At 47.0% G+C, this 19,001-nt stretch overlaps 1 protein-coding gene across 5 annotated transcripts in view; it reads left to right on the top strand.

The window, feature by feature from the left end:
- Positions 1-19,001, top strand: part of LOC123774144 (uncharacterized) — a 270,075-nt gene that overhangs the window by 5,116 nt on the left and 245,958 nt on the right. For 4 of the 5 annotated variants that reach the window (XM_069312678.1, XM_069312674.1, XM_069312675.1 and 1 more), the window contains exon 2: positions 481-550. In XM_069312678.1, coding sequence (XP_069168779.1) covers positions 486-550 — 65 coding nt within the window. In that variant the 5' untranslated portion in view covers positions 481-485. Of the gene's footprint in view, positions 1-480; positions 551-15,878; positions 15,979-19,001 lie in introns of those variants that run through there. The other variant, XM_069312676.1, reaches the window with a different exon arrangement.

Genomic DNA, 19,001 nt, shown 5'->3' with positions numbered 1-19,001 from the left:
TCAGAGAGTAAGACATCTGCTTTCTGGAGGTAGTCCTCACGGTCAAGGACAACCACCGAATTCCCTTTGTCGGAAGGAAGGATAAGAATAAAGTTGTTAGATTTCAGGGAGGCAAGGGCAAGCTGGAAGCGACGAGGAAGGTGGTGATTTTTAGAAAAGAAGTTGTTAAAAACGGGGATAAGGGCCCCTCTAAAGGCAGACAGGTCCGAAAAAGTACTAGAGTTAGATTTGACAAACTTGTCAAAGGAAATAATGAAGTCAATACCACAGTGCGGGCCAGGGGAAGTAGCAGTTTTAGTGTAAAGATTGTAACCTAGTATAACCTAGTGTACAGATTGTAAATCTGAACGTTAAGAAAAGGTTCGGATTTAAAAAAAGGTTCAAATTGTGAATAGATTGTAAATCTATACACTAGCCATTTGCTAAGACATTTATGGCCCTGGATATAGATGTGGCAATTATGTCTTTTATTATCCACAGCTGTGATGACGTCAGCGTTGCGAGCCAGTGGCCGGTGCGGAGCGTCAACAGTCATGGCTTCTTGCACAAGGTTGGTTCTTCATGCAGTTGTTTGTGTGAGTGTTGTGTGTTTGTGTCCTCGACTTGCTGGGGGAGGTGTCCTCGACTTGCTGGGGGAGGTGTCCTCGACTTGCTGGGGAGGTGTTCTCGACTTGCTGGGGGAGTTGTCCTCGACTTGCTGGGGGAGGTGTCCTCGACTTGCTGGGGGAGGTGTCCTCGACTTGCTGGGGGAGGTGTTCTCGACTTGCTGGGGGAGTTGTCCTCGACTTGCTGGGGGAGGTGTTCTCGACTTGCTGGGGGAGGTGTCCTCGACTTGCTGGGGAGGTGTCCTCGACTTGCTGGGGGAGTTGTCCTCGACTTGCTGGGGGAGGTGTCCTCGACTTGCTGGGGGAGGTGTCCTCGACTTGCTGGGGGAGGTGTCCTCGACTTGCTGGGGGAGGTGTCCTCGACTTGCAGGGAGAGGTGTCCTCGACTTGCTGGGGGAGGTGTCCTCGACTTGCTGGGGGAGGTGTCCTCGACTTGCAGGGGGAGGTGTCCTCGACTTGCAGGGAGAGGTGTCCTCGACTTGCTGGGGGAGGTGTCCTCGTCTTGCTGGGGGAGGTGTCCTCGACTTGCTGGGGGAGGTGTCCTCGAATTGCTGGGGGAGGTGTCCTCGACTTGCTGGGGGAGGTGTCCTCGACTTGCTGGGGGCGGTGTCCTCGACTTGCTGGGGGAGGTGTCCTCGACTTCCAGGGAGAAGTGTTCTCGACTTGCTGGGGGAGGTGTCCTCGACTTACTGGGGGAGGTGTCCTCGACTTGCTGGGGGAGGTGTCCTTGACTTGCTGGGGGAGGTGTCCTCGACTTGCTGGGGGAGGTGTCCTCGACTTGCTGGGGGCGGTGTCCTTGACTTGCTGGGGGAGGTGTCCTCGACTTGCTGGGGGAGTTGTCCTCGACTTGCTGGGGGAGGTGTCCTCGACTTGCTGGGGGAGGTGTCCTCGATTTGGAGGTGTCCTGAAGGAACTGAACCTTACGACACTAGAGAAAAGAAGGGAGAGAGGAGATATGATAGGGACATATAAAATACTCAGGGGAATTGACAAAGTGGAAATAGATGAAATGTTCACACGTAATAATAACAGAACGAGGGGACATGGGTGGAAACTGGAAACTCAGATGATTCACAGAGATGTTAGGAAGTTTTCTTTTAGCGTGAGAGTAGTGGAAAAATGGAATGCAATTGGGGAACAGGTTGTGGAAGCAAATACTATTCATACTTTTAAAACTAGATATGATAGGGAAATGGGACAGGAGTCATTGCTGTAAACAACCGATAGCTGGAAAGGCGGGATCCAAGAGTCAATGCTCGATCCTGCAAGCACAAATAGGTGAGTACAAATAGGTGAGCACACACACACACACACAAACACACACACACACACACACACACACACACACACACACACACACACACACACACACACACACACACACACACACACACACACACACACACACACACACACACACACACACACACACACACACACACACACACACACACACACACACGCACACACACATGCACACACACGCACACAAGTGGAGTCTTGGCGTGAAGTCACCAGTGGAGTCCCACAGGGCTCTGTACTCGGTCCTATCTTGTTTCTGATATATGTAAATGATCTCCCGGAGGGTATCGATTCATTTCTCTCAATGTTTGCGGACGATGCTAAAATTATGAGAAGGATTAAAACAGAAGAGGACTGTTTGAGGCTTCAAGAAGACCTAGACAAGCTGAAGGAATGGTCGAACAAATGGTTGTTAGAGTTTAACCCAACCAAATGTAATGTAATGAAGATAGGTGTAGGGAGCAGGAGGCCAGATACAAGGTATCATCTGGGAGAGGAAATTCTTCAGGAGTCAGAGAAGGAAAAAGACTTGGGGGTTGATATCACGCCAGACCTGTCTCCTGCAGCACATATCAAGCGGATAACATCTGCGGCATATGCCAGGCTGGCCAACATACGAACGGCATTCAGAAACGTGTGTAAAGAATCATTCAGAACTTTGTATACCACATATGTCAGGCCAATCCTGGAGTATGCAGCCCCAGCATGGAGTCCATATCTAGTCAAGGATAAGACTAAACTGGAAAAGGTTCAAAGGTTTGCCACCAGACTAGTACCCGAGCTGAGAGGTATGAGCTACGAGGAGAGACTTCGGGAATTAAACCTCACTTCGCTGGAAGACAGAAGAGTTAGGGGGGACATGATCACCACATTCAAGATTCTGAAGGGGATTGATAGGGTAGATAAAGACAGTCTATTTAACACAACTGGAACACGCACAAGGGGACACAGGTGGAAACTGAGTGCCCAAATGAGCCACAGAGGTATTAGAAAGAACTTTTTTAGTGTCAGAGTGGTTGACAAATGGAATGCATTAGGAAGTGATGTGGTGGAGGCTGACTCCATACACAGTTTCAAGTGTAGATATGACAGAGCCCGATAGGCTCAGGAATCTGTACACCTGTTGATTGACGGTTGAGAGGCGGGACCAAAAAGCCAGAGCTCAACCCCCGCAAACACAACTAGGTGAGTACAACTAGGTGAGTACACACACACACACACAGAAAAGAGAGGCAGAAAGAAATTTTGAAAAAGGGATTGCAGACAAATGCAAAACAGAACCAGGTCTGTTCTATAAATTCATAAACAACAAATTGCAGGTAAAGGATAATATTCAGAGGTTGAAAATGGGAAATAGATTCACGGAAAATTAAAAGGAAATGTGTGAAACATTAAACGAAAAGTTCCAAAGTGTGTTTGTACAAAATGAAATCTTCAGGGAACCAGATACAATAAGAATTCCAGAGAACAACATAGAGCACATAGAGGTGTCCAGAGACGAAGTGGAAAAAATGCTCAAGGAGCTAAATAAGAACAAAGCAGTTGGTCCAGATGGAGTTTCACCATGGGTTCTGAGAGAATGTGCACCTGAGCTCAGCATTCCTCTTCAACTGATTTTTCAGGCATCCCTGTTTACAGGAGTTGTAGCTGATGTGTGGAAAAAGGCTAACATAGTTCCAATCTACAAAAGTGGAAGCAGGGAAGACCCCCTTAATTATAGACCGGAATCATTGACAAGTGTAATAGTCAAAATATTGGAAAGAATAATTAAAACTAAATGGGTAGAACACCTGGAGAGAAATGATATAATATCAGACAGACAGTATGGTTTTCGATCTGGAAGATCCTGTGTATCGAATTTAATCAGTTTCTATGATCGAGCAACAGAGATATTACAGGAAAGGGTTGACTGCATCTATCTGGACCTAAAAAAGGCTTTCGACAGAGTTCCACATAAGAGGTTGTTCTGGAAACTGGAAAATATTGGAGGAGTGACAGGTAAGCTTCTAACATGGATGAAAAATTTTCTGACTGATAGAAAAATGAGGGCTGTGAACAGAGGCAATGTAAAGGACTGGAGAAATGTCACAAGTGGAGTACCACAGGGTTCAGTTCTTGCACCAGTGATGTTTATTGTCTTCATAAATGATCTACCAGTTGGTATACAGAATTATATGAACATGTTTGCTGATGATGCTAAGATAATAGGAAGGATAAGAAACTTAGATGATTGTCATGCCCTTCAAGAAGACCTGGACAAAATAAGTACATGGAGCGCCACTTGGCAAATGGAATTTAATGTTAATAAATGCCATGTTATGGAATGTGGAATAGGAGAACATAGACCCCACACAACCTATATATTATGTGAGAAATCTTTAAAGAATTCTGATAAAGAAAGAGATCTAGGGGTGGTTCTAGATAGAAAACTATCACCTGAGGACCACATAAAGAATATTGTGCGAGGAGCCTATGCCACGCTTTCTAACTTCAGAATTGCTTTTAAATACATGGATGGCGATATACTAAAAAAAAAAAACGACTTTTGTTAGGCCAAAGCTAGAATATGCAGCAGTTGTGTGGTGCCCATATCATAAGAAGCACATCAACAAACTGGAAAAGGTGCAAAGACATGCTACTAAGTGGCTCCCAGAACTGAAGGGCAAGAGCTACGAGGAGAGGTTAGAGGCATTAAATATGCCAAAACTAGAAGACAGAAGAAAAAGAGGTGATATGATCACTACATACAAAATAGTAACAGGAATTGATAAAATCGATAGGGAAGATTTCTTGAGACCTGGAACGTTAAGAACAAGAGGTCATAGATATAAACTAGCTAAACACAGATGCCGAAGAAATATAAGAAAATTCACTTTTGCAAACAGAGTGGTAGACGGTTGGAACAAGTTAGGGGAGAAGGTGGTGGAGGCCAAGACCGTCAGTAGTTTCAAAGCGTTATATGACAAAGAGTGCTGGGAAGACGGGACACCACGAGCGTAGCTCTCATCCTGTAACTACACTTAGGTAATTACACACACACACACACACACACACACACACACACACACACACACACACACACACACACACACACACACACACACAAAATTGGGTCAGCCTTGATCGTGAGCAGACGTGTAGGGTCAGCTGTCCGCGTTAACCGAGGGAACAATAGGGTTCAAGGGAGCGGGTGTACTGTGCAGTGAGAATCGGGACAGTGTAAATTGAACAGTGGCATTGTAATGCAACACATTGATGTCTCGTGGTGAATTATCTTAGTGAATTTAGAGAAGATAGCTAGTGAAGATCGACTTCTTGAGGAAGCATCAGTCGCATCAGCCGGGACCCACGTGGAGACCTGAAGACCTCACAGGATTACCGACGTCACGCCGTGTATTCACCTAGAGTGCTTGTGGGGGGCTGGCTGGTAAGTGTCTCTCATAAGGCTCCAACAGTGTACAAGGTTTATATAATATCATATCATAGACACTATTGCATTCCATTCAATAATACAATCGTAATAATCCAATCGTGGTAGACAGGTAACAGGGACAGCAACTGTGAGCTCACTGGGAACCCAGATAAGCCGCTAATCCTCCCCCACCCGCCGTAATCTGAAGACTACACCTCACCCATCTCTTAACCCCCCATCTCACTCTCCCAACAACCCCCCCCCCCACCACCACTCCCACTCTCCCAGAACACCCCCCCCCCCCACCTCCACACCCACTCACACTAGGACTATTCTTGCTCTCTCTCTTGCTCTCTCTCTTGACAAGGGCAACATGGCAGGTGGACGCAACAGGGACACAGGGAACAGCGAAATTGATCAAACGAGGGACATGTTAACCCAAGTTCTGGAGGAATTCAGGAAGGAGATGCAGGAAATGAGGATTACAATTAACAACCTGCAAAGTGAGCTGACATCAGCAAGGGAGGAGATCAAATCCCTCACAGAAAAAAATAAAGAGACCTAGCATCAGATTATCATCCAAAGGGAAGGTGGGAATGTTACATTGGAAGGAAATGCCTCTGTACCTGAAACATTTGCAGACATACTGAAAAAGAGCTCAGAAGCAATGGACACAGTGAGGGAGGTAGCCATGCAAGCAGCCACCTCACAGGAAGCAGCAAGGTGCACCACTCAGCTGCTGGAGAGAAACAGATCAGTGGTAGTTGTAGGCATAAAAGAACAGGAAGGATCCTACAGGCAAGAATGGAATAGCAAGGATAGAGGCAGTACAGGGGCTACTGAAGGGGTTACAGATGGAAAGGGCTGAACGAAACATTGAGAAGGTTTTCAGGTTGAGCTGGTACAACAAGGACAGAAACCGACTTGTAAAGGTGGTGTTTACAAATGAAACCACGAAAGAGGATATTCTCGAAAGGAAGAGTCGACTGCAGCATGTGGAGGGATACAAGAAAGTATTCCTGCAGAGGGACAGGACGAAGGAGGAGAGAGCCAGGGCAGCAGAGGCAAGGAGGAAGTGCAGGAAGGGAGAAGCAAACCAGGAAATCACAGCTACCAACACAACAGTCCTAGAGACAAGAGGCGAACCCAAAACCAGCATCCCAGCAACACCAGAGGGGAGGGCAACCCCACCACTCCCCTCTGCATAGAAACCCTCCCTTCACCTCACCCTACCTGCCCCCACCCAACCCTCCCTCCCCCCCTACCCCATTCTTACCCTGTCATCCCTTCCCCATTCCCATCATGTCCCCCCTCCCACCTTTCCCCCCCTGTTCCCCCTCCCTCTTCATCCCATACCCTCCCTATCCCTCCTCCCCCTCACACCGTATCCTCCATGTCCCCCCTATCTCCTTAACCCACACCCTACCTGTCCCCCCTTCAATGAAACCCCCACCCCTCACCCCAAACTCCCATGAAACCCTGCAAACCACCTCACAGATCATCTCACCCACTGAAAAGCTTCCCACACCAGCAGAATGCTCGCCAAGAAAGGGACAAGAAAATGAACTGAAGAAAGTGAGCTTCAAGGCAATGTACACTAACATAGATGGAATTACAAATAAAACAAGTGAACTCGGAGAATGGGCACTAGAAGAAAACCCAGACATAATAGCACTCACAGAAACAAAGCTAACAAACACCATAACAAACGCAGTGTTTCCACAGGGCTACTATGTAGTGAGGAAAGAGAGAAAAGGGACAGGAGGAGGTGGTGTAGCTTTGCTACTAAGAGAAGGTGGAGTTTCGAAGAGATGGTAATTCAGAACTGTGAAGGTTTCAGTGACTACATATCAGGCACCATAGCAACTGGAGGACAGAAAATTATAGTAGTAGTCATATATAACCCCCCACCGAATGTCAGAAGACCCAGACAGGAATATGATAGAAACAACTTGGCCACCATCAATATAATAGAGAGAGCAGCTTCTGTGGCTAGCAGGAACGGATCCAGGCTACTAATCATGGGAGACTTCAACCATGGAAAGATAGATTGGGGGAACAGAGACCCACATGGAGGCCCAGACACATGCCTTACAGGCTTGATAGAATTCTACGATCAGGTGACAAAGATTAAGCAAGAAAGAGAGAGCTGGGAGAACTGCATTTTCTTGGATAGTCGGAAAGCCTTTGAGACAGTACCGCATAAGAGGCTGGTACATAAGCTGGAGAGACAGGCAGGTGTAGCTGGTAAGGTGCTCCAGTGGATAAGGGAGTACCTAAGCAATAGGAAGCAGAGAGTTACGGTGAGGTGTGAGACCTCCGATTGGCGTGAAGTCACCAGTGGAGTCCCACAGGGCTCTGTACTCGGTCCTATCTTGTTTCTGATATATGTATATATGTAAATGATCTCCCGGAGGGTATCGATTCATTTCTCTCAATGTTTGCGGACGATGCTAAAATTATGAGAAGGATTAAAACATAAGAGGACTGTTTGAGGCTTCAAGAAGACCTAGACAAGCTGAAGGAAGGGTCGAACAAATGGTTGTTAGAGTTTAACCCAACCAAATGTAATGTAATGAAGATAGGTGTAGGGAGCAGGAGGCCAGATACAAGGTATCATCTGGGAGAGGAAATTCTTCAGGAGTCAGAGAAAGAAAAATACTTGGGGGTTGATATCATGCCAGGCCTGTCTCCTGCAGCACATATCAAGAGGATAACATCAGCGGCATATGCCAGGCTGGCCAACATATGAACGGCATTCAGAAACTTGTGTAAAGAATCATTCAGAACTTTGTATACCACATATGTCAGGCCAATCCTGGAGTATGCAGCCCCAGCATGGAGTCCATATCTAGTCAATGATAAGACTAAACTGGAAAAGGTTGAAAGGTTTGCCACTAGACTAATACCCGAGCTGAGAGGTATGAGCTAGGCGATCAGTCACAATAACGTGGCTAAAGTATGTTGACCAGACCACACACTAGAAGGTGAAGGGACGACGACGTTTCGGTCCGTCCTGGACCATTCTCAAGTCGAGAATGTACATTCACTTCTTTTCCTACCGTGCTCCTTCTGTTAAGAAAAGTGTCCTTGTCTCTCTCTTCCTCCGTGCTCTACGCATCATCGACCCTCCGTTTCTTGATTTTGAAATTGCCTCTGTCTACATATCTTTCTCTCGCCTTGGTTACCCTTTGCATTTCATCAACTGTGCCTACTCTCAAGCTAAACGAAATTTTTTTCATCCTAAACCTGCTTCCAACACTAGTAGCACTGTACTATGCCTTCCCTTCATATGTGAACTCAAAACTTTTACCAATACCTTTCGTCCTCTTGACATTAAACTCGTCTTTCGACACACTAACACACTTCGTAGCAATCTAGTTCACACTGCTCTTCCTGCTTCTAATGCTGCTGGTGTCTACTCTATTTCCTGTTCGTCTTGTTCTCTCCAATACTTTGGCAAAACTGGCCGTACGCTGAATGACAGACTTAAAGAACATAAGAGAAGTGTTAAGTCTGCAGACACTAACAATGCTCTCTTCTGCCATGTGAGGGATTCTAATCATCCCATTGATTAGTCTTCCTCCAAAATAATCTTTCCTGCCTCTACTCTACACAGACGTCGTCTTGTTGAATCGGATCTAATACTCAATGTACCCAACATGAACTTGAGTCCTGGCTTTGTTGCTGTTAACTCTTCCCTTTCATAGTATATACTCAAATGCTCTAATCTTTCTAACAAACGTGACCTAACATAACCCTACCAATTCCATTTATCTTTCTTTCTCTCTTCTCCTTTTTTCTGTTGATTGTCTTCTCCTACGCTCCCTTGCTATCCTCTTCTTATTCCTATCTCCTTCTCATTTCGGTGATTATAATAGGAGCTGCCTCGTATGGGCCAATAGGCCCTCTATAGCTCTTATTATTATTACTATCCCCTCTACTACACCTTACTTAGCTGCTCAGCTCTCTCTTGCCTATTTATTGCCTGTCTCTACTTCCTCATCACAGCCACTGGTTACTCCTCTTTCAAGCCTGGCAAAAAGATATCCAGAGACATTGCAGTAGTCATACACAAACTCAGAATTGGTTACAAGTGCTGCTGGGAGGCAATGAACCCAATAGTTAAAGAGTGTCACATCTGTGAAACTGAAGCAGAGGCGCCACTATTGCACTACTTATTGGAATGTGAAGCTACTGAACCCCTGCGCATCAAACTCAACATTAATCCAACGACAGCAGCTGCATTAGATGCACATTCCACCGCGACTACAATGATTAGAAAAGCTGTTGAGGAATGGGACTCATTAGTGAGCATTCTGCATCTACATCTGCCACCAAGATAATGTTAATAAAACAAGATTAAAACCAGTGCACTAAACCAGAAGCGATAAATAAGCAGGGAAAAAGGAGAAATCCCCTTTTCCATTTTAAACTTAGACCCAAATACCACAGGAAAAAGGTTATCATGTATAACCAAACTCAATTACGGGCTCACCATAGCCCGTGCTACATGGACACTTCGTCCTGAGTAGCTAAATCTTTAACAACAACAATTCCTTATCACAATCAACTTGCGAATGGTCCAGGACGGACCGAAACGTCGTCGTCCCTTCACCTTCTAGTGTGTGGTCTGGTCAACAGGTATGAGCTACGAGGAGAGACTACGGGAATTAAACCTCACTTCGCTGGAAGACAGAAGAGTTAGGGGGAACATGATCACCACATTCAAGATTCTGAAGGGAATTGATAGGGTAGATAAAGACAGGCTATTTAACACAAGGGGCACACGCACAACGGGACACAGGTGGAAACTGAGCGCCCAAATGTGCCACAGAGATATTAGAAAGAACTTTTTTAGTGTTAGAGTGGCTGACAATTGGAATGCATTAGGAAGTGATGTGGTGGAGGCTGACTCCATACACAGTTTCAAGTGTAGATATGATAGAGCCCAATAGGCTCAGGAATCTGTACACCTCTTGATTGACGGTTGAGAGGCGGGACCAAAGAGCCAGAGCTCAACCCCCGCAAACACAACTAGGTGAGTACACACACAGAGGGCCTGGTAGCCTGGTGGATAGCGCGCAGGTCACGTAATTCTGTGGCGCGGGTTCGATTCCCGCACCAGGCAGAAACGAATGGGCAAAGTTTCTTTCACCCTGAATGCCCCTGTTACCTAACAGTAAATAGGTACCTGAGAGTTAGTCAGCTGTCACGGGCTGCTTCCTGGTGTTTATGTGTGTGGTGTGGAGAGAGAAAAAAAGTAGTTAGTAAACAGCTGATTGACAGTTGAGAGGCGGGCCGAAAGAGCAAAGCTCAACCCCTGCAAACACAACTAGGTGAATACACACATCGTCCATGTCAGTCCAGGGTCTAGGGTGGTGGACACGTTGCGACGCGCTCCTAGGATAAGGCTTCGTATTTCAGGACATCAGTGGGATACACGGGAAAATTCGTTGCTCAGTGATAATATGAAGTGTAACACACCGATAAGAAACTAGCAATTTCATGGATTGTGTCTGATAGTGCAGATAAGTCAAGATCAGGGGGTACGACATCAGTGCCATGACAAGCACGTGGCCGCCACTGTTTGGACAGTGTACACAAATAGATGTGATAGTGAAGATCATAACAAATAGTGAATAGGATAGTGAAGAAGTGATTCTAAACGTGTAGCATTAGAGCTATATAGGTGCTAAGGGGAACAAGAAGCTGATTACTGGTAATATATAGCGACAAGTTGGAGTGATCTACGCCTGGTAGCGATGTGGACACCAGCAGGCCTTCAGGAGCAAGCGTCAACAGTACTTAACACCTGTATGTGCTGTGGGATGTTTTTTGTCTTGGTTTCATGGTACGGCCTCTCAATAAGTCCGTCAATGTTACGGACTCGAGTCCAGCGTTGGAGCACGGAGCAGTGACGACAACGCCATCTGTGAGTCCGCTCCCGAAACCGACTCCAAATGGACGACGCCATCTAGTGAGGACGGGATATACCGGCCACAGGTGCTGGATTCCCGTCTTAATCAGCTCATAACGTAGCCGCTGCTGACCTCTGGTGAGGTGGCACTTAGAGAGTGAACGCCATCTATGGAGCAAATAGGTAGACGTTTCTGTCTAAGCTAGTAAGTGATGTTTCCTAGTGGCCCCATGTAATAGCCCCAGTACTAATGACGTATCTGATTGCAAAGTCGACCTGGGACTGCTGTATTGGACGATGAATCAGTCTACCCAGGGCAGCCAAGGTCTCTTCACTAGTCTGCTGAAGAAGCTGTGAGTCACCCCCGGACGAACTCTGTTGAGAGTGTAATAGTCTGCCTGTGGTGTGGCAGTGTCGGGAATCGCCTTATCCGGGGCTGGCTGGTGGAAGAAACTAGCCACTGTGGTGCTTAGTGAGGAGAGTGATCAGCGGGTCACACGAGGCTCATGCCTAGGGCTCGCAACCCTAGTATCGGTCGTGGAGTGGCCTACACAGCGGAGCTGATCGGTACCTGCCAGCTACAGGCTGGATTGTGGTTGAAGGCCTCCACGACAAAGCACCCAGTGAGACTATGATTTGGCTGGCCTGTGGCCAGAGTAGATTCGTCAGAGTCATAGTGGATTCATCGTGGGCCACGAAAGAAGGAACCAGGGCTACCCAGAGTGAGCACCGTAGAGCATCCAGTGTCTTCGGAGGAAGACGAACCTGTACATAATAGTGTAGTTATAAACCCCGTGTGTGACTGATATTTATTTATGGTGGTAGTGAATATATATATATAAATTGGAACATTTGTATCCCTCCCCTTTTAATTTAACTTGCGTTATGGAACACACCCCTTGAAAGCCTCTTCTAACTTGGGGCCGGATTCCCAAACTCTACTAACATCAGAGAAGAACCCGGTTGCGTTCCACTAGGGCCGTAACATAATTGGCATCCCCAGCGGGATCCGACCCCTTGTCAAGTATGTTTGACAGGGGTGGTGATGTAGCGCAATCCCTTGTAAATAATTCCCCCTGTTTGTAATTATTTGGACGTTGTACGTCCTGTGCGGTGCTCGCTGTGATTTAGTGCAATATTGGAGAAATGCGGTGCTCGCTGTGATTTAGTGCAATATTGTAGAGTGCGGTGCCCGGTGTGATTACGTGCAACATTGGCAAGTGAGGTGCTAGGTGCGATAAAGTGCAATACTGGCGTAGTACAGTGCTCGGTGTGTTAAGTGCTCAAGTGAAGCGGTGTATTAAGTGCTCGTGCACCACTTAAGCGACAATGGCAGAAAAAGTGACCATCGAGAATCTGGACGATGTTCAGGCTTTTCTGAACAAGGAGGACTGTCTTGCCAGATTGAAATATCTGGGAAAGCAAGAACTGGTGCTAGTGAGCGCATATCTGGAGATCAAGATACGTGCAAGTGATTCCCGTGTTGAGATCTTGTCAAAGGTTCACAAACATTTGAAGGCCGGGGAGAAACAGGAAAGCGAGGCACAGAGTACAAAGGAAAGTGAGGAGGTAGCTTCCACTGAAAAGGAAGATAAAGGTAGTAACATTGAAAGTGATGCAGGTGAACTGAATATAAGCTTTCTAACTGTCAAAATGCGTGCCTTAGAAATAAATCGTGAGATAGAATGGAAGAAATTAGAAATAGAACGAGAATTGAAAGATAAAGAAATGGAGATGAGGCGTTTAGAATTAGAAGAAAGGAAAGAAGAGCGAGAAAGAGAAGAAAGACGAGAGAGAGATGAGCGAGAAAGAGAAGAAAGAAGAGAAAGAGAACGAGAAGAGCGAGAAAAAGAAAGAGAAAGAGAGAGAGAAGAACGAGAAGAGTGAGAGAGAGAAGAAAAGGAGAAAGAAAGAAGACACGAGTTAGAAGTATTGCGATTAGGCGGTCAGAGGAAAACAACAGAAACGAGTGGTTTCGATCCGGTAAGGAACATTAAAATGGTTCCTAAATTCAATGAAAGGGAAGTGTCGAAGTTCTTCGCAGCCTTCGAGAAGGTTGCAGCCTCTTTGGAATGGCCAAAGGAGAATTGGGCCATCATGATACAGTCCGTCTTGGCTGGGAAGGCCCAAATCGCCTACTCCACGTTGTCCCTTGATGACTCCTGTGATTATGACAAGGTGAAGAAGGTAGTGCTCATGGCTTACCAGTTGGTACCCGAGGCTTACAGGCAGAAGTTCAGGAACCTGAAAAAGGCCTCGGAGCACACGTTCACCGAGTTCGCGACCATCAAGGAACGGCTTTTCCAGGAGTGGTGTGCCTCTCGGAAAGTGAGGACGAAAGAAGAACTCGAACAGCTCGTTTTGTTGGAGGATTTTAAGGAATGTCTGTCTGGAGATCTGAAGACATACCTAGAAGAGCAACAGGTAGAGACCTTACGTGCAGCAGCCACTATGGCTGAAGAATACATCCTAACGCATAGGTCTTCCACTAGGTATGTCCCGAGGAGTTACCCACGTCTGTTTGGCAAACCTCGTCAAGAAGAGGAGAGACCCGTCCCACAAAGCGCTATGAAGACGCCCCCAAGTAGCCCCCGAAGGATTAGTCCTAGTAGTCCGAAACACCGTAGTCCAAGGAGGAATGTAGTGTGTTGGACTTGTGGGCAGAAGGGACACGTCACTGCTATGTGCCGAGGCAGAAGAGGTAGCGGTCCACGTAGGGAGGTGATGCTGATGGGCTGTGTGACACCATCAGTAGGAACCCAGTCTCTGATGACTAGTCAGGAAGGACCAGGATTGTTTTCCCCTCACACTTCAAGCGGGTATGTAACGAGTGATCATACTGGTAGATCAGTTGTAGTGCTCAGAGATAGTGGAGCAGCCCAGTCCCTGATCGTGAGAGACTCATTACCAGAGGGAGTGAGTGTAGACGAGAGACAAAAGGTTGTCTTGGTTGGGTTTCCTATGACGCGGTACGTTGCCCCATTAGTGCCGGTACATCTAGACTCGCCTTACTTCAGCGGCACATGTGCGTTGGTAGTAGTTGATACCCTGCCTATAGCTGGGATTTACATAATACTAGCCAACGACTTGGTGCAAGGTTGGAACGACGATCATCTCAAGATTGCGGACGAGTCAGCCAGAACAGCAAAAAGGCTTGAGGTAACAGCAGGAATTGGTAATACCCAGGTACAGGCAGACGTGAGATTATATAACTTGTTTAATCCTTCCTCTACCCAACAGATCGACAGCATTCTAATAGGTTCTCCTGATTCTTCTCCCGACAAGAAACATGAGGTTTTGGTGACAAGAGCGACTGAGCAAGAGGAGGGGCCTCGTGTACAAGTACCCACAGATACCAAAGAGTCTGGAGTGAAGGCACCTGAGTACTTGCGGTATGGCAAGGTACAACGTTCATTGAACCGGCCAGAGATTCCCCAGACGTCAGAGGTATGTGAGGTAAGTGCGAAGGCTCTAGTGCCCTCTTTGATCCAAGCCAAGCTAGTGGAGATCGCCAGCTATGGACGTGATAGGCTCATGAAGCTTATTCCCAAATGTTTCTTGGCGGTATTTTGTTTAACTCTCCTATGTATTCTAAGTAAGGACCAGTGGACGACCCGACAGATGATGGCTCCCATGAACATCATGAAGAGACCCCAGGGATTAGAGACTTGCACTGTGAGTGTTGCAGTCAAAGAAGGGACCTGGAAGGTGATGGTGGATACAGGAGGTATGAGAAATGAAATTATGAGTGACTGTTTCCGACAGGTTGACACCCCCCCGCGTGATTGCTGAGCCTGGATTCAGCGTTATACGAAACGTTGGTCGACCTGACGGTGGCAGAGCGAACACCATCTTCCAAGTACAAGCAGCCCTGTTGGGACTAGGTGTGGGCCTAGTGGACGATTATGCTGTGAGTACTGACTTAACAACAATCGCTGTTACTCCAAATTATCAGGCCCCTGTATTCCAGGTTCCCGTCTCCCTGAAGGACTACCGGACCGGTACAAGAAATGCCGTCTGTGACCAGCCATCAACGGTGCCACGACCCAGGGAAGTGTCGATTCACCCCACATTGCGCCTGTGCCGATCCTTACTAAAGACACGTGAGATTAGGCCCCTGATTAACATCTCGGTGAGGTTGTGGGAAGTCACATCAGGCTGGTCATTGCCTACCATCTTCAAGTTTTTCTTGTGCCAGAATCTCCCATTAGGACACTTTTGCAGACAAGACATCCTCGCCACTCCAGTCCATTGTTTGTGAGTCCATTTGGAGTTGTACCCACATACTAATTTGGTTTGTTTTCCCTTTTATAGAAACCCAAACCAAATTCTTTTTGGTGGGGAGGTGTTACGGACCCGAGTCCAGCGTCGGAGCACGGAGCAGTGACGACAACGCCATCTGTGAGTCCGCTCCCGAAACCCACTCCAAATGGACGACGCCATCTAGTGAGGACGGGATATACCGGCCACAGGTGCTGGATTCCCGTCTTAATCAGCTCATAACGTAGCCACTGCTGACCTCTGGTGAGGTGGTGCTTAGACAGTGAACTCCATCTATGGAGCAAATAGGTGGACGTTTCTGTCTAAGCTAGGAAGTGATGTTTCCTAGTGGCCCCATGTAATAGCCCCAGTACTAATGTCGTATCTGATTGCAGAGTCGACCTGGGACTGCTGTATATGACGATGAATCAGTCTACCCAAGGCAGCCAAGGTCTCTTCACTAGTCTGCTGAAGAAGCTGTGAGTAACCCCCGGACGAAATTTGTTGAGAGTGTAATAGCCTGCCTGTGGTGTGGCAGTGTCGGGAATCGCCTTATCCGGGGCTGGCTGGTGGTAGAGACAAGCCACTGTGGTGCTTAGTGAGGAGAGTGATCAGTGGGTCACACGAGGCTCCTGCCTAGGGCTCGCAACCCCTAGTATCGGTCGTGGAGTGGCCTACACAGTGGAGCTGTTCGGTACCTGCCAGCTGCAGGCTGGATTGTGGTTGAAGGCCTCCACGACAAAGCACCCAGTGGGACTGTGATATGGCTGGCCTGTGGCCAGGGTAGATTCGTCAGAGTCATAGTGGATTCATCGTGGGCCACGGAAGGAACCAGGGCTACCCAGAGTGAGCACCGTAGAGCATCCAGTGTCTTCGGAGGAAGACGAACCTGTACATAATAGTGTAGTTATAAACCCCGTGTGTGACTGATATTTATTTATGGTGGTAGTGAATATATATATATATATATATATATATATATATATATATATATATATATATATATATATATATATATATATATATATATATATATATATTAATTGGAACATTTGTATCCCTCCCCCCTTAATTTAACGTGCGTTACGGAACATACCCCTTGAAAGCCTCTACTAACTTGAGGCCGGATACCCAAACTCTACTACCATCAGAGAAGAACCCGGTTGCGTCCCAGTAGCGCCATAACATAATTGGCATCCCCAACAGCATTCGAACGCCATCATACGGTGTACAGTGTTATTGAATATAATAGTTAGTCCTGGATGTAAGTTAACAAATGGAAACGAACCTCAAGTGACAATTTACGGCTAACGTGGGAACTAGTTTGCGGCACTTAAGTGTGAAAAAACACTACCCCCTACACCGGACAGCCCCGACATTCTCTCACCGCCACCCCCCCTCACCGAAGCACCTCCAAGAGTACACACACCCTAGCAATCCCACCAATAGCACAGCACCCCCTCTCCCTTTCACACACACGCATACACACACTCGTACGCACACACGCACACACACACACACACGCACACACCCACACGCACACACACACACACACACACACACACACACACACACACACACACACACACACACACACACACACACACACACACACACACACACACACACAGGCTATTTAACACAAGGGGCACATGCACTAGGGGACACAGGTGGAAACTGAGTGACCAAATGAGCCACAGAGATATTAGAAAGAACTTTTTTAGTGTCAGAGTGGTTGACAAATGGAATGCATTTGGAAGTAATGTGGTGGAGGCTGACTCCATACACAGTTTCAAGTGTAGATGTGATAGAGGCCAATAGGCTCAGGAATCTGTACACCTGTTGATTGATGGTTGAGAGGCGGGACCAAAGAGCCAGAGCTCAACCCCCGCAAGCACAACTAGGTGAGAACAACTAGGTGAGTACAACTAGGTGAATACACTCAGCTATTGTGTTAGCAGGACGGTAAGGTACTTGGGACCCGTGTGGGTAAGGTTGGATTATAGCAATGACTAGGTCAGGAAGGGCGTCTAGGTCCAGCAGTATTATGATTGAAGAAGAAGATAGATTTGTGGAGAAGATGATTGGGAATTTGTAGAGAAGATGGATGTTTGGATAGATGAACTAATCCAGGGGATCAAGAGTGAAATCTTTAATAAGATACAGGACGAGGTTCAAAGACTCAAACAAGGGTTTATGGATTATATTCAAGAGGAAATCAGGAAGAGCAGGGTAGAATGGCAAGGAGAAATAACTAGGCTTACAAATGAATTTGGCAGGAATAAGGGAAGCTTGGCAGGGGAGGGGGGAGTAGTAGTGGATGGAGTAGCGGGGGCGACCAGCATGACCCTGCACTGAGAAAGAGGTCAATCGTAATCCATGGATGGCTTGAAGCCAAGGCACCATCGAGGCAGGAAAGGATGGAGATTGAAGATTTGGAGCTACAGGGGATCTTGAGAGACATGAGAGCCCAGATGGCAGGGAATGAGGTGCAAGTTCACCGATGCATTGGACCATACAACTGTAGCAGGAAACGACCTGTCCTGGTACAGTTCACTAACGAAGAAGCAGTGGATTACATACTGGATCACAAACACTTACTCAGAGGTAGCGAAAACTACTACAATGTATATATTGACAAATTCATGACGAAGGAGGAACAGATAGCCCACAGAGCAAGCAAACCTCCAAGATACAACTCTTCCCATTTGAGCGTAGTTACACACCCCAGTGCTAATCCAACCCATGCTAACCAGCTCACACCTGCTTCTCAGGTCACTCCCTCCCCAAATCAGCCCTCACTGCCCCTGCTTATGACAACACATCCACTAGTCTGTGCTTTCAGTGGTTGCAAGGATCAGATTGGGTTACCGTTAACTGTGGCAGGTGGCTGCAGGTGACGGGTCTCCCAATCCTGAACACTCCAGTGGCAAACTCTGTGAGCAGGAACTACGACACGATCTCCCGCACTACATCACTGAATGCCCAGTTATTAGACCTTTCAGACCAGTAGGCATGAGGTACCTGAAGCTCTGCAATTACTTTATTCACTCTCGTATTCTTGAAGATATCCTCACAATGTACCCAAAATTTGCCAGTGCAGGCTATTAAACATATGGCCCTGTATAACTAACCATCCTGCGAGATGGGGACTTTTATTACCACTTCTACCTTATTCAATCTTGTGTTGATGATAACCTCAAAATGCATCCGGAGTCGGAGAGAGAGAGAGAGCAGACTGCCTATCACATGCCTTTGTATAACTAACCATCCTGTGTGATGGGGATTTTTTAGCATCACCTAGTTAGCTTTTTTGACACACTGTACTCCACTTCATATAGTCTAGGGTAGCTGCACTAATGCAGATGTACCTCATATATTAATAAAAAAAAAGAAAAAAAAATCCCCTCAACCCCCAAAACCCGCCCAGCCCTCACCCCTCCTCTTCCCCTCTCCTTCCATGTGACCCCCCATCCTTGCGAGGGGGGTGGGAGGTTCCCCC

The sequence above is a fragment of the Procambarus clarkii genome, chromosome 73 (genome assembly GCF_040958095.1).
Source record: "Procambarus clarkii isolate CNS0578487 chromosome 73, FALCON_Pclarkii_2.0, whole genome shotgun sequence".
Lineage (NCBI taxonomy): Eukaryota > Metazoa > Arthropoda > Malacostraca > Decapoda > Cambaridae > Procambarus > Procambarus clarkii.
The sequence above is the reverse complement of the archived record's forward strand: the minus strand, read 5'-3'. Positions and strand labels throughout refer to the sequence as shown.